The sequence below is a fragment of the Tachysurus fulvidraco genome, chromosome 24 (genome assembly GCF_022655615.1).
Source record: "Tachysurus fulvidraco isolate hzauxx_2018 chromosome 24, HZAU_PFXX_2.0, whole genome shotgun sequence".
NCBI lineage: Eukaryota > Metazoa > Chordata > Actinopteri > Siluriformes > Bagridae > Tachysurus > Tachysurus fulvidraco.
Window position 1 is genome coordinate 5,385,195 of NC_062541.1, and position 17,083 is coordinate 5,402,277.

The 17,083-nt window shown below is 35.2% G+C and overlaps 3 protein-coding genes across 3 annotated transcripts in view; all 3 read left to right on the top strand.

Moving 5' to 3' along the window:
• LOC113648120 (P2Y purinoceptor 11-like) overlaps positions 1–17,083 on the top strand; it is a 74,813-nt gene that overhangs the window by 45,612 nt on the left and 12,118 nt on the right. The window lies entirely within an intron of this gene.
• LOC113648108 (P2Y purinoceptor 11-like) lies at positions 673–4,485 on the top strand. The gene is made up of 2 exons (XM_027155174.2): positions 673–758; positions 3,007–4,485. Exon 2 carries the CDS (start codon positions 3,020–3,022, stop codon positions 3,908–3,910), a length of 891 nt encoding a protein of 296 aa, XP_027010975.2. The 5' UTR covers positions 673–758; positions 3,007–3,019; the 3' UTR covers positions 3,911–4,485.
• On the top strand, positions 12,022–13,111 carry LOC113648116 (P2Y purinoceptor 11-like). The gene has a single exon (XM_047807685.1). It carries the CDS (start codon positions 12,091–12,093, stop codon positions 13,039–13,041), a length of 951 nt encoding a protein of 316 aa, XP_047663641.1. The 5' UTR covers positions 12,022–12,090; the 3' UTR covers positions 13,042–13,111.

Sequence of the window (17,083 nt, forward strand, 5' to 3'; positions counted from 1 at the left end):
TATGTGTATGTGAGTAAGAAAGTATTCTTATAACAACAGTTTTATGCACAAAATACGGGGAATGTTGTTCCCACCAATGTCAAATAAATTATGTCCCCACCAATGTCAAAATCAAACTTTCGCCATTGGGTATTTGTACAGAATTGTACATGATTTCTTTTTTTTTTTTTTGAATTGACCACTGAATACAATTTGTGCAACTTGTTTTGGTAATTTTCTTGTATACCTTGATAAAACAAAAAACAGAATCCATCTGAAGGCACGCTGAAGCTGATCTAAAGGCATACAATGTCCCCAATTTCTTCAATAAATTTTAACATACACAAAGATTGACACATGTAAGGCATTTTCTACACCAGTGGAAATGTACCAATAAATAAATGTCTCTGGTGAAGAAATTTCTATTTATTTTTTTTACCTTTTTTTAAACTAATATTCTGCTGTCAAGTTTAGATTGAAGAACAATAGGTGAAAGCAGAGCAAAGAGGATACAAAAGACATTAAGAAGAATAAGAAATCTGATTAAAGTGAAATAAAGTGGTTAAAGTGGATAAAATTGAATAAATGTGTTCTGGATGTTCCCTGCATTTACAACACAGTGTCTGCCCCAGTACAAACAGGAAATGAATTGCCTCTTTTAAATATTTGATCAGATTAAATGTGGTAAATGATGTTCACACATGAAGAAGACAGACTATCTTTACAGGATCTCTTCACAGAATTCTTGTAAGCGAGGAAATATACCCAGTTTTATCAAGGTAGATTTTTATATATATATATACATTTTAATGGCACTGAATTTTATCGCTTAAAAAGTGTCTAAATTTATTTGTAGAAAAGTTGCATAAAACTGAAAATTGATTAAATAGAGTGCAGTTAAGGAAATGTCTTGTGCACTTTGAAAACGATTAAAATTTTGACTCTTTTGACTATTACGCTGCCAGTAGGACTCTCGGACATGTTCTCAAATAACTTTTAGCTTTCTTTTATTATGAGAACGATTTAAGACTATGTTACTACTGTTCATTATACTTCATTTAATTTTTTTTGCTTCATTTTATACATAGTGTAGCATACTAGATGACTATAAATTCCATAATATACAAGCAATTATGCTTAAATAGTTTCAAACCTATGATACACCAGTGACAGACAAGCTCAGAACAAGACTATGAAGTTTCCTAATATTAAGTATTGAAAGCAGTTAATAGTTCATTATGATTTAAGTATGTGATTTACTTTAGTTCAAGTGATTTACTTTTGTTGAAATATTATAATTATATTTACATTAAATCACTGCTTTTTCACTAGGGCTGTCATCTTACCAAAGATGACAGCCCTAGGTATATTATATCACCTGTATATCAAATATCCCCTTTGTATATTATATCACCTGTATATCAAATATCACCTGTATATTTGTCAATATGTTATATAATATATACCACCATATATGTTTCATGTCTATAGCACCCAACCTGTATATCTTGTATAGCCATACCTACATAGCATATTCATTTGTCTAATAGCTCAAGTATAGTGCCAGGTGTTTTTTTGTCCATAATTATTTCTCATATCAATTATTGTTTAACAACTTGGTTGCAAGCTAGTATAACTACTCTGAAATCAATCACAATAATCAGTAAAAACTCATAAAAACCCATATAAAATGGTTACTGACAACTCAACACTGTCAACATTAGAAATGTATTCTTTATTTAAGGTTCTTGTACTAATTGCTCTTGGCTAGTTGCTTTCTTCCTGTATATGTAACTCAATTATCATTTTATTTTGTTTAGTTAATTTCTTATTATTGTATTTTTGTTTGATTCTCATGTAATTATGTATTTATATTTTCTTGTAAAAATTTTCTTGTATTTTATGTATTTGTATTTTATTTTCATTTCTACTTTTTTGTAGGTGTGAATATGTGTGTAAAAAGCAGTGTTAATTTTTAACATTGCGTCATGGGTCTGCAAATGAAAAGTAGTCTTTTTGGCTAACTCTCATTTATGGCCTTTTTTATTAATGTGTATCTTTCACAGGATAGCATAGGATAAGCATAAGGCAGCAGTGTCTGTATTAGCAAAAAGAGGAAATGAAAGTATGCTATAGACTAGATGTGATATTCTCACTAATACAAACATAGACGCCACTGGCTATCTGGGCATATCTGTGAACAGACTACTAGTGAGCTGGATGACAAGTTTAGTACAGGACATTTTATCAAGACAGATTCAAGGTACGTAAGGTATTAATTTATACTAAAGTAATATTTTTCCTTATTGTATGGTGTGCCTTTTAGCTTATAGGAAGTCCTGTAACTTTTCTTTTTGTTCCTATTACTTCCTACTTTTGTTCCTATACTTCATCTATACTTCCTATAGATCAGCCCTGAATCTTTAGATCTTTGGATATCAAAATATTATAAATTACTCTAAAATGCATGAAAAAATATAAAATTGCTTTTGAAAAAGTTAAACTTTAGAATAAACTTTGAAAGGACCATAAATGACAATAGAATTATATTGTTAAGGACTTTAGTAAACTGCTCATTATGACTTCTTAAGCATGAAAAAGTGTTTTCATTGTGTCTCAAACATTTGAATGCAAACATGGGTCTGGAGGTAAGACTAGTGTAAAAGTTGTGTTGTGTATGTTAAGGTGCTTAATAACGATCCATACAATAAAAGCTATGTCAAGCTCTTCATCAATAGTTTTCTCCAGTTTTTTATTTCTTTCATTTACCTCGACCCAAGAGGTCACGGCTGCCTCATTTCTACGCAGTCCATTTTTTTTATCCTTTTGTTTTAAAAAGATTCAACCCATCAAAATAAAAATCCTGCTGAATCTTCCCATTAAAATAGAAATCCTTTAATAAATACAAAATATATTTATCGTTAACAAAAACAACAAATTTTGACTCACACACTAGCTGAAAAACACTGACCTGTACTGCTCCTAGTTTATTCTAATACTTCTTCTTCTTTGCATTGCTGTTTTCAGGAGTCTCAGTAAAATGGACAGAAACGGCAGTTGCAACAGTACATTTTCTAAGGACTTGTTACCGCCTATCTACGGTGTGGAGATGTGTGTGGCACTGGTGGGGAACATACTGGCCCTGTGGCTCCTTGTGACTAAGGAGAAGAAGAACTGGCACACAGGAGTAGTGATTTCCTGCAACCTGATCATCACTGACATCTTTTACGCCCTCACTCTTCCTCTTCGGATCGTCTACTATTCAAGAGGACGGGTCTGGGGATTTGGTAATGCACTCTGCAAAATAGAGCGTTTTCTCTTCACCTGTAATCTCTACGTCAGCATTTACTTCATCATGTGCATCAGTGTCCATCGATACCTGGCCATCGTTCATCCATTTTTCACACGCACACACATTTGCCCAAAACACGCCAAGATCATCAGTGTGTTTGTCTGGATCTTTATTGCAAGCATTTCATCTCCAGTCCTCTACTATTCAGGTCTGAATAAGGACAGATGTTTCTTATTTGCAAATTACAGCAGTAAAGCACTTAAACCTAGCAATACAGCCTATATATTGTTTATGGGTGTTACAGGCTGTTTGGTACCTTTTGTGGTTACTTTTGCATCATATATTGGTGTTTTGTGGGTGGTTTGCAAAAATACAAGTATCACTCCACTGGAGAAAAGAAAAGTTGCCCTGATTGTAGGTTTAGTCTGCATCCTGTATGTCGTGTCTTTTGTCCCGTATCACATTCTGCAAATAAGGAACTATAAACTGATAGAAGAAAATAAGACTAATTGTTATGTGCGTAATGGATACCAATTGTCAAAGCCATTAGCCTGCCTGAACATTTGCCTTCATCCCATCCTGTACATGGCTGTGTCTGACAGTATCAGAGCAGTGTGCTGCAGAAGGAGCTCAAATTAATACAACCTGTGATTTCACCAGTTGGAGTCATTATGCAAAACAGATTCTTAAAGTGTCCAGAGTTTTTTTTTGTTTTTTGTTCATAATATGTTTAATCATGCTGTTTCTTTCAGGGCCCATTGTGGTACTCTATAAGTCCATCAAGACTGTAGAAGAGCTAAGCTGAAGTTGAACCTAAATGTATTACTGTGCTAAATTGCATCACATTGAATTATTTAACAGCTTTGTAAACATCATTTCCTTTTTTAGGACTTCCTTTTTAAACAGTTATTGCAAGTTAAATAAGGAAGAGCGGAACATTCTGAATGCTTACCAAGTGTGTAAAATAATTCTCCAAAAGTGTGGCAGTGAAACTACACAGCCAAAGTGGTGCTTTGTCTAGAAACTGACTCATTTCAAAAGACCACAATATAGTGTTACAGATGTTGTAGAGGCACCGGAGACACTTTTGACCTGACATTTTTCTTAGTGCATAAAAGATAAAAGCAGAGCTCTCAAGATTTGAAGACAGGCAAGCGTGACATCTCCAACCCCCACCCCCACCCCAACCCCCCAAGTATTTGTAATTGCGTGAGTGCGTGTGAGTGCGTGTGTGTGCGCGTGTGTGTGCGTGTGTGTGAGAGAGACAGAGAGACAGAGAGATACATAGATAGATAGATAGATAGATAGATAGATAGATAGAGAGAGAGAGAGAGAGAGAGAGAGAGAGAGAGAGAGAGAGAGAGAGAGAGAGATTATGACTGGTGTTATTTATTGTAAGTGTTTGTTGCCTTTTTGGACTCCTTCATCATTTGTAATGTTGCTCCCATTTAAAACAGTTCGGCACAAGCCCAGACATTTTAAGGTCATGATTGAGGACAATGTCCCGTCCAGAGACAAGCTGTTTTGTGTCGAGGTTTTGTTCGAACTGACCATCGAAAATACCCTCGCTAATGAATATGTTTTTTTTTCATTGGTTGTTGCGTTAAATCTTACCAATATACAATATTGCTATTTTCTGATTGGCTATTGTGTAGCCTATTTTTTTGATTGGCTGATAAGTGTCATTCCTGCGCGGTTCCATAGAGACAGCGGTGCGGACAGATACATTTTGGGTGCTGCAACATATTAAATATATGATAAAAAGTTTTTCTGCATGAGTAATACGATGTGTGGTGGGAGAGCGTGACAAAAGACCCAAATGCATGACTGTCACTCTCAATGTGTGACTCATTTCAACAAAAAGACCACAATATGGTGTTATAGATGTATTAGAAGTACCAGAGACACTTTTGACACTTTTGACTTAACATTTTTCTTAGTGCATAAAAGTGTTAATTGTAGTGCAGCTGAAATATACAACCGTATCTGTCGCCATGTACAAACTTTACCGAAGGTTAGTTAAGAATTTTAAAATCAATGCATTCACTATAGAGAAGCTATAGGAGCAAAATCATCTAGCTGAGATAATACAACAGCTGCTTCTCTAACTGTATAAAGCCTTATAATGGCAATTTAATAAATAAATGATATATTCCTCTATTACTGTCTGCAATATGCTCAAAGATGTACTTTGTAAAACAATCATGTAAATGCTTCTTAAATATTCTGTAAACAATATAAACGAGAAGTGTTTTAAGATTGTCGTCTGTACATTGTCGTGTCTCGTTTATTTTTTTTTGTGGTTGATTAGTCTTGAGGTTTATATTGAACAGGAACTTCAACCCACTTGGGTAGCTGGCACAGAATCTGAAGATATATTGTGTAACAGTAATAATGTTGAGTTAGTCGGCCTTATATTATACATTTATAATTGCTATAATATAGTAGTTCTAATAGTGTTTATCTTTCTAAGGAAGAATCCTGTTTTGCTTTAAACTTTCAGTGTTTTGTATGTATATAATCATAATAATCTTATATCAGGTATATACTGATATAAGATTAATGTAAGTAAGTAATAAAAAAGAACATATCCTACATTTTACGTATTTCTGGTTATATTTCATGTTGTGGAGCATTATCACTCACAATTATTATTAGTCTTGCTATTTATGTTTTTTAATTGGCAAAAGATTTGTGGACACCTGACCATTACACTCATACGTGATTGATGAACATCCTGAACCTCTCTAATTGGGTTAACCATTGTGGTTAAGCATGTTGGTTGATTATCTGGTTAACCTGCTTCATTGCTCAATATTCATGTAAACCAGCTATTTCTATGTTATTTGTTACTGTATGTAGTTATACTATTTCTTGGAAGGCTGGGTTATAATAATAATGACTACACTATTCTTTTGCACAACATTAAGCCTTCTTCTGCATGCATCCTTGAAACACTTAAATTATATACATAACTGACCGGATGATGTATATCGGGCATCACCAAATGGCGGACCGCGGTGTGACGGAGTGACGGGTCTGCCCGGACCCGTTAAAATTCTAATTTTATCATATTAAGCATCTCCTTATTATAATCTAATATTATAAGATTATATAAGCTCTTTGATATTAATAAAAAGATAAACCTTTCATTCATGCCCAGTTAATCTAGTTATTACGACAGGAGCGTCATCAAAAGCCAAGGCAAAAACAGATTGTTTCTGTTCCATACTCCAGAGCAGAAGGTGGCAGTAATGCACCTAATTACGCTGGCAGGACAATTAAGATTCAAACTGCTGGCAGGACAGTTACATGAACATTTCTCTCACTAGGAATGGAAGATGGAAAGGGAGTAAGGAGAGGTGGAAAGGAGAGAGGAAAAAAGGAGCTGCTCAAAGCTCTGCACTTTTCTTTTATTCAGTAAATTCTGCCCTGTTCTATTTTACTTGAAATGTTATTTTGCCTAAGGTTCCTGTGTTATTAATGTAGTTAATGTTTAAAAAAAGGGGCAGCTCAAAAGTCTTTTGTTTAATTTTTTTTCTTAAAGGTTAAAAGCACTTTTATTTTATTAAAAGGATTCTGAATGTTTTACATTAGTTGAAATATAGGCCCTAAGTTCAGGCTGCTTAAAGCTGTGTTTGCAATTTTTATTTATTTTATTCAGAAGAAATTCAGTGTCTGTTGTCTGTTACTTGACATGTAGTAAAGACAACTACAGTATTGTTTTCCATTCAAGTGTCATACAAGTTCAGACTGTGAAAACACTTGAAATTTAACAATAAATTATATAGAAATGTATGTGCGTTATTGAATTTATTAACATGTTTTTCACACTATTTTAAGTGACAATATAAAATTCAGACCTTTGCTGGGAGGAAATTTTAGTAACTGGACCTCTTTGAATTTTAATTGAATACCCCTGATGTATGTTATAAGTTCCATAATGCTCATAGTTTTTCATAAATAGCTTAAGGCTTAGGTGTTCCCCAGGGATCTATTCACGGTCCACTGATTTTTACGTTCATAAATAGCTTAAGGCTTAAGCCAGGACTATGCAAAACTATTTGTTTTGTTTAAAAATATACATATAAGAACTCTCCTTGTCTAAAATGTTTTACTGCAGGGGGCCTCATGACCACTATTGGTATCATTACACTCTAGACTGAATTAATTATAAGACTGTTTAATAGACCGTAAATTATGGCTATGTGCTGTGATGGGGTGGTAGAGATTTTTTGAAATACCTAAAATCTAATTTCCTATCACATGCCTACAAAAACATAGTCTAAAGCAAATGACACTTGTAAATAAAATGCAAAAAAGTTTTAAACCTGTGACATACACCATTTGCTGCCATTTACTTCTTCTTCTAGTTTTGGCTTTTACCATTGGGGTGACCACAGTGAATCATCTGTTTCCACTTAACTCTATCCTGTGGGTTATAGAACAGGCAAGTCATTCTAAAATAACCAGTTGAACAATTTAAATGGAGATTAAAAAAAAAAGATAGGACATCACTTGAATTGCTGGTAAACAGGAAGCTGTCTAATAATCCATCTAAAGTGACTGAAGCACTTAATCATTACTGTGGAGACACAGTTGCACAATGTTTTTTTTCCGGAGAATATAAAAGTTTGTTTGGTAAATACAGTGGATCAAGACGATAATTTAAGGCCCATCACCTAATTAGATGTTACAAGAGCGATTACATCTTTTAAACCATCCAGAAAAAAGAAAATCTTTGTCGAAATCAATAGGTTTTAATTTTTCTCCGGAGACTTTAAGTTGGATTGAATCATATTTATCAGGTCGTGCACAGTATATCCATAGGTGTTCCCCAAGGATCTATTCTGGGTCCACTGCTTTTTACGTTTTTGTATATCAATGAGTGAGCCAAGAGTCAAGAATCTTTTATTGTCATTTCAACCATATATTGCGGTTGTAGTACATAGCGAAATGAGACAACGTTTCTCCAGGATCATTGTGCTACATAAAACAAAGACAGGGCTAAGGACTTGTAAGTAGTCTTAGCCACATAAAGTGCAACTGTTCATCCTGGTGCACACAGTGCAAGACAAGACAAATAAGACAGGCAAGACAGTGCAGGACAAAGACAGTGCAGACAAAAAGTTACAATACAATACAAAAAGTACAAAAAATACAATACAATGATCCCTTCCAACTTAATCACCAAATTTGGGGATCTCGGTAACAACACCTCGCTCTTTCACTAGATTATGGACTTTCTGACCAACAGACCCCAGCCTGACAGGTCAGGCCAGAACATCCGTTCTGCCACCGACACCCTTAACACAGGTGTACCACAGGGCTGTGTGCTGAGCCCATTTCTCTATTCTCTCTTCACTCACGATTGCAGGCCTGTGCATTGATCTAACTTCATAATCAAGATTGCTGACAACGCCACTGTGATTAGCCTCATCACCAACAATGATGAGACAGCCTACAGGTAAGAGGTACAGCATCTGGCTGCATTGTGTGCTGACACCCACCTGCTCCTTAATACAAGCAAAACAAAGGAGCTCATCATGGACTTCAGGAGGTAGAAAAGAGGCACGCACGCTCCATAGCACCCAAACTATATACCTTGTATACCATATCTATATATATATATATAGCATATTCATTTGTATACTAGCTAATAGTTTAAGTATAGTGCCAGGTGTTTTTGTATCAGAGGAAAGACTACAGGATGTATCTGAGTATAGGTACCTCTGTGTTCTGATAGATGCCAGACTCTCATTTAAGGTTGAAAAGGTCTTTAACTGGGTTAAGATGTCAAATTTTAGATTTATTCATGATTATACAATATGTCATCAGAGGCTGATTTGATGTATATGCATTCCATGATTATTTCTCATATGACTTATTGTTTAACAACTTGGTTGCAAGCTAATATAACTACTCTGAAATCAATCACAATAATTATTAAAAACTCATATAAACTCATATAAAATGTTTACTGAAGACTCAACACTGTCAACATTAGTAATGTATTCTTTATTTAAGGTTCTTTGTAGTAGTTGCTCTTAGCTAGTTGCTTTCTTCCTGTATATGATCTCCCCTTAAGCCACAGCTCGCAACCTTGGGGTAACCATGGACAATCAACTGTCCTTTTCCTCTCATGTTGCTAATGTGACTTGCTCATGTCGGTTTCTTCTCTACAACATTAGAAGGATTCTGCCATTTTTGTCCACACAGGCTGCTCAGGTACTTGTTCAGTCTTTTGTCATTTCTAGACTGGATTACTGCAATGCACTGCTGGCAGGTCTAACTATGAACGCAATCCGTCCTCTGCAAATGATCCAAAATGCAGCTGCCCGGCTTGTTTTCAACCTGCCAAAGTTCTTGCATACCACCCCGCTGCTGCGATCCCTCCACTGGCTTCCAGTACCTGCACGCATCAGATTCAAAACACTGATGCTGGCCTACAAAGCCAAAAATGGACCAGCTCCCTCTTACCTCAAAGCCCTCATCATTCCTCGCACTGCACCCCGCAACCTCCGATCTACCAGCACTGCTCGACTGCTTCCACCATCTCTCAGGGTAAGAGGCAAGTATACTACAAGACTCTTCTCTGTTCTGGCACCAAGGTGGTGGAATGAATTTCCCCTAGAGGTCCGGACAGCTGAGTCACTGGCTATTTTCGAGCAGTGGTTGAAGACCTACTTATTCAGGGAACATTTCAACTATCACTTCTTTGATTATCTTTTGCATTTAAAAAAAAATACAACCTTTGACACCTTTTCATTGTAACTTTGAACAAATGTTTTAAACTCATGGTATCTTAAGTATGTAACCTAGTGAACCAGCATTAATGTATTCAATGTTAGATATTTAAGCACTTATGTACGTTGCTCTGGATAAGGGCGTCTGCCAAATGCTGTAAATGTAAATGTAAATGTATATGTAAATCAATTATCATTGTATTTTTGTTTGATTCTCATGTGTAATTATGTATTTGTATTTTCTTGTGAATATTTTTTTTTTATTTCTACTTTTTTGTATTTGTGTATTTGTGTGTAAGATGTGTTTTTGTTTTAGGGTGAATTTTTAACATTCCTGCAAGGGTCTGCGGATGAAAAATAGTCTTTTTGGCTAACTATGTTTCATTTACAGCTTTGTTAATTAATGTGCAATGCCTCTGTAGACAAAAACTAATCTATGGAATGTCTTTCATAGGATAGTATAGGATAAGCGTAAGACAGCAGTGTCTGTATTAGCAAAAAAGAGGAATTGAAATTATGCTATAGAGTAGATGTGATATTCTCACTAATACAAACATAGACGCCACTGGCTATCTGAGCACATCTGTGAACAGACTACTAGTGAGCTGGACGACAAGTTTAGTACCAGACATTTTATCAAGACAGATTCAAGGTAAGTAAGGTATTCATTTTTACTCCAATAATATTTTTCCTTATTGTATGGTCTGCCTTTTAGCTTATAGGAAGTCCTGTAACTTTTCTTTTTGTTTCCATACTTCAGTATCTCAATAGAACATATTTAAACCTTCTTCTACGATCAACACCAATACCGCAATAAAATGTAAAATAAATAACAGATCATATTTATATTTTTTTAATTAATTGATTTGTTTGATTAATTGATAGAAAAACGTCTTTTTATCTAAGAAGAGAAAGATCAGCCCTGAATCTTTACAATTGGGCCTGTTTATGTAATTAAGCATGTCATTGCTCATTAGCTGTAATTAGCCTGCTTCATACACAATATTCTAGTAAAACAGAATATTTCTATTTCTACATCATTCAATATTAGTTTGAACTGCATTTTCAAGGTTCAGTAAAATGTGCATGTGGTTATTTGTTCTTTGCAGTTCTGTTGCAGTGGTCAAAGCATTCTTCCGCATTCATTTATTTTTTTTTTACCACAACAGCAAAAATGACAATTTACAGAAAAACTGCAATCATAACATGTCACATGGCAAATGCAAGTTGTACAATATGAATATAGTTTTCCAAAAGAAAGTTTAGACGAACGACTATGCTTAAAATTCCAGTTTTATAAAAATCTCTGTATCTCAGTTTTAATTCAAGAAGCTCAAGACAACAATGTTAGCATCATGAAGCTCTATGGTAAAAGCATTGCCATAGGATTTATATTTGGCTATCAAAATATTACAAATTACTCTAAAATGCATGAATAATGAATTTAAAATTGCTTCTGAAAAAGATAAACTTTAGAAAAAACTTTGAAAGGACCATAAATGACAATAGAATTATATTGTTAAGGACTTTAATAAACAGCTCATTTTGGCTTTTGAAGCATGAAAAACATTTTTTAATTGTATCTCAAACACTTGAATGCAAACATGGGTCTGGAGGTAAGACTAGTGTAAAAGTTGTGGTGTGTAAGTTCCCTTTCGAGGGAACTCGACGCTGCGTCAGTGCTGACGCTATGGGAATGCTATAGCGTCAGCACTGACGCAGCGTCTCGTTCCCCTCTCAGGGAACCGGGTTACATACGTAACCTGGTGTAGTTTTCTCCACTTTTTTTTATTTCTTTCATTTACCTTGATATGAGAGGTCAAGGCTGCCTCATTCCTCCACAGTCCATTTTTTTTCTTTTGTCTTAAACAGTTCCTACCCATCAAAATAAAAGTTCTTCTGAATCTTCCCATTAAAATAGAAATCCTTTAATAAATACAAAATATATATATTGTTAACAAAAACAACAAATTTTGATTCACACACTAGCTGAAAAACACTGACCTGTACTGCTCCTAGTTTATTCTAATACAGCTTCTTCTTTGCATTGCTGTTTTCAGGAGTCTCAGTAAAATGGACAGAAACGGCAGTTGCAACAGTACATTTTCTAAGGACTTGTTACCTCCCATCTATGGTGTGGAGATGTGTGTGGCACTGGTGGGGAACATACTGGCACTGTGGCTGCTTGTGACTAAGGAGAAGAAGAACTGGCACATGGGAGTGGTGTTCTCCTGCAACCTGATCATCACTGACATCTTTTACGCCCTCACACTCCCACTTCTCATCGTCTACTATTCAAGAGGACGGGTCTGGGGATTTGGTAATGCACTCTGCAAAATAGAGCGTTTTCTCTTCACCTGTAACCTCTATGTCAGCATTTACTTCATCATGTGCATCAGTGTCCATCGATACCTGGCCATTGTTTATCCAATTTTCACACGCAAACACATTCGCCCAAAACACGCCAAGATCATCAGTGTGTTCGTCTGGATATTTATTGCAATCATTTCATCTCCAGTCCTCTACTATTCAGGGCTGAATACGGACAGATGTTTCTTATTTGCAAATGACAGCAGTAAAGCACTTAAACCTAGTAAGAGAATCTACAGATTGTTTATGGCTGTTGCAGGCTGTTTGGTCCCTTTTGTAGTTACATTTGGATCCTATTTTGGTGTTATAATGGCTGTTTTTAAAAATCCAAATATGACCTCACTGCAGAAGAAAAGAGTGGCATTGATTGTGGGTTTAGTCTGCATCCTGTACACCGTGTCATTTGTCCCCTTTCACATTCTGCAAATATGGTATTTTAAACTGAGAGAAGAAAATAAGACTAATTGTTATGTGCTTAATGGATACCAAGTGTCAAAGGCATTAGCCTGCCTGAACATGTGCTTTCATCCCATCCTGTACATGGCTGTGTCTGACAGTGTCAGAGCAGTGTGCTGCAAAAGGAGCTCAAACAGATCAAGCATACAAATCACAGGAGAACATTCTAAGGAAATTGAATTGAAATACAGAGACTGAGACTATGCAACATTTTGTTTTGGTTTGGATGTGGAATATATTGATATGAGATTAATGTAATTAAGTAATAAAAAAATCCTACATTTTATGTATTTATGGTTACATTTTTATGTTGTGGAGCATTATCACTCACAATTATTATCAGTCTTGCTATTTTGTTTTTTTTTAATTGGAAAAAAGATTTGTGGACACCTGACCATTACACTCATACGTGATTGATGAACATCCCATCCCGTATTTTCTTGTAAAAAAGTTCTTGTATTTAATATATTTTTATTTTATTTTCATTTCTACTTTTTTGTAGGTGTGATTGTGTGTAAAAAGCTGCGTTTTTGTTTTTAGGGTGAATTTTTAACATTGTGTCATGGGACTGCAGATGAAAAATAGTCTTTTTGGCTAAATCTGTTTCATTTACAGCCTTGTTTATTAATGTGTGTCTTTCACAGGATAGCATAGGATAAGTGTAAGACAGCAGTGTCTGTATTAGCAAAAAGAGGAAATGAAATTATGCTATAGAGTAGATGTGATATTCTCACTAATGCAAACATAGATGCAACTTGATTCAGCTCTGCAATCTTTACAATTGGGCCTGTTTATGTAATTAAGAATGTCATTGCTCATCAGCTGTAATTAGCCTGCTTCATACACAATTTTCTTGTAAAACAGAATATTTCTATTTCTACATTATTCAATATTTGTTTGAACTCCACTTTCAAGGTTCAGTAAAATGTGCATGTGGTTATTTGTTCTTTGCAGTTCTGTTGCAGTGGTCAAAGCATTCTTCCACGTGTGACTTAATTGCAAATGAAAGCAGTAAAGCCCTTAAACTTAGTAAGACACCCAAACATATTGCTTATGGCTGTTACAGGCTGTTTGGTCCCTTTTGTAATTACTTTTGGATCCTATTTTGGTGTAATATTGGCTGTTTTTAAAATTGCAAATATCACCTCGCTGCAGAAAAAAAAAGTAGCGTTGATTGTGAGTTTAGGTTGCATCCTGTACACTGTGTCGTTTGTCCCCTTTCACATTCTGCAAATATGGTATTTTAAATTGATTAACACTGGTAAGGCTAATTGTTAAATGCGTAATGGATACCAAGGGTCAAAGGCATTAGCCTGCCTGAACATGTGCCTTCATCCCATCTTGTACATGGCTGTGTTTGACAGTATCAGAGCAGTATGCTGCAGAAGGAGCTCAGACGTATCAAATGAAAAAATCACAGATGGAGATCGCTTGTCGGAGGACCTTGAATTGAAATCCAGAGACTGAGACTAAACATTTTGTTTTGTGTGTATTTGGATGTATGTTTGGAGTCATTATCCTGTTGAATGTTCAGTGGTCAAATCTTAACCTTCTGGAAGACAACCAGCTTGAGGGCTAAACTGCGACTCTAGTCAGTATAATTCAGTTTATTCAAGAATTACACACTCAACAATCACAAGATGTAAAACAATCTCAATGGTCAATGTCATACCTCCATGATTTATTTTCCATGGAATTTGGAGGATTTTCCTTAGTATGTTCTTGCTACTGTCGACAGTCATGTTGATGGCCTGCATGGGCAAAAAAAAATGTTTCTAACTGATTCAGATAGTAGATGAAGTGTTTCCTCTAAATATCATGTTGTTGTTTTGTTTTGTTTGAAATATATATATAGAATTTTTCAGAAAAAAATGTTTTTTTATTATTATTTTTACTATTATTATGTTATTAGTTTTCAGTCAATATATATTTTAAAAATGGGGTCTCTGGCACAAGATTTGAGAAGCCCTGGGCAATATTCTTATACTAAAATGTGACCCCAAGAGTTTGGCTGCAATCATGCAACGTTATTCTTTTTCCCTCAGCACCACAGGAAGATTTTCTATATCAGGGGTGTCAAACTCAAATTCACAGTGGGCCAAAATATAAAACTGAGATAAAGTCACGGGCCAAACTGAATATTTATTGAAAAATTAACTGCAACTGATATGTAATGTTCAACCTTTTTCATATGGAAACAAACTTTAGTTTTGCTTGAACAAAGGATTTGGAACAACCAGAGCTTGATATTACTTAATTAACACATAAGAAATTACATTTGAAATAAAAGACACATCAGTGGTGTTCGTTTCTTATTTAACCCTGATATTTATAAGGTTTAGAAAAGTTTAATGTGTCATAACTTGGGTTTTCTTCCACATATTTGCCTGAAATTTAACAGAATTGTTCCAAATTATGAACTTTGCAAATAAAATTATTTTTGTATATTTTTGCTGAACTATGTGTTCAGACCAGTATATACTATGTGTTTTGGATCCTCCCGGGTCATTTCGGCCACATTTAGTGGGGCATGAACATACATACAGACACAATAATGCACACATAAAATATCCACTAACACATGCGCCCAAAACACACACATGCACACACACAAACACACACAAATTTGGCAATGCATATTTCATTAGGCCTCCAGAAAAAAAAAAAAAAAACATTTGTAAATATTTCACACTTTTGATATGCCTTTGCCTAGCAGAGGGCAAAATATGATCTACCGAAATGATACTACACACACTCACGCGCGCGCACACACACACACACACACACACACACACACACACACACACACACACACACACACACACACACACACACACACATGCATTGGGCATTGCAATTCATTAGGCCTCCAGACAAAACAAAAGCTACTCATTTGTAAATATTTCACACTTGCTATATGCATTTGTCCAGCTGGGGGCAAAATCTGATCTACCAACAAGCTTCACACACACACACACACACACACACACACACACACACACACACACACACACACACACACACACACACAGTCAAACACTGTTCAAAGAATTGGGCATTGCATTTCAGTTGGCCTCTAGACAAAACAAAGGCTACATATTTGTAAAAGTTTCACACACACACACACACACACACACACACACACACACACACACACACACACACACACACGTTCATATTTCTATAAAGAAGTTCAAAAATAAAATATATGTGTTTTGCACATCATATTTGTTTCCTCTCTTATTTATACATGTAGTTGCATCAGTAAGATTTGGCCTGGACATATGCTGAGTAATGTTTGACATTTATCAGTCAGTGGTAATCCAAAATAATATTTAATAATTTCTTATTTTATTCAAAAACATGGCATAATTTCATAAGGTTTATCGTTCATAAATTAAGTAAAATAAAAAAACATAAGGAGTGTAAAAGAAGTTTTATTCACATGAAATTATGCCATGTTTTTGAGTGTGTGTGTGTGTGTGTGTGTGTGTGTGTGTGTGTGTGTGTGTGTGTGTGTGTGTGTGTGTGTGTGTGTGTGTGTGTCACAACCATGATGGAAGGAGACAGTAGTGATGTTACCAGTGACACCGAAGCTTCGAGGCGTGTGTCAGAAAAATGAACCGATTTTCATTGAAGCTTTGTATTGAAGCTTGATTCGTTCTGGCAAAATCACACACACACACACACACACACACACACACACACACACACACACGCATGCACACACACGCACACACACACACACACACACACACACACACATGACTACTTCGTTATATGATTCAAAGGTTTAAATTCGTGCGCGACACGCGGCGGAGCGCCCTCGTGTGTTGTATTGGAGTATTACATGGAATCTCTTACTGTATAGCGAGTTTATTGTTGTGAGTTGTCAATGGAGCTTGTTACAAAAAGATCGCGTTCTGAAATGTGATAACACATTCATTTGATTTTGCCCAATAAGGTGGATATATGTGGTTTTGTTGTGAAGCCTATAATTATAACTTAAATCTCACTCATCATTGGGCAAATATACGATTCAATAGTAGTAATAATAGTAATAGGCGTAATAGTAGTAATAAGTTGAAAAAAAAAAAGCCTTTTGTGCACCGATTAATAGCATGATCTTTTTTTAAATGGTTCACACTAATAATAATAATATAAATAATAATTATAATAATATAATATAATAATATTAATAAGTATTATAATTATAGTTATTAATTATAATAATAATTAA

Excerpts from the sequence above, each read along its gene's own strand:
- LOC113648108 (XM_027155174.2), top strand. The coding sequence starts at position 3,020 with ATGGACAGAAACGGCAGTTGCAACAGTACATTTTCTAAGGACTTGTTA.
- LOC113648116 (XM_047807685.1), top strand. The coding sequence starts at position 12,091 with ATGGACAGAAACGGCAGTTGCAACAGTACATTTTCTAAGGACTTGTTA.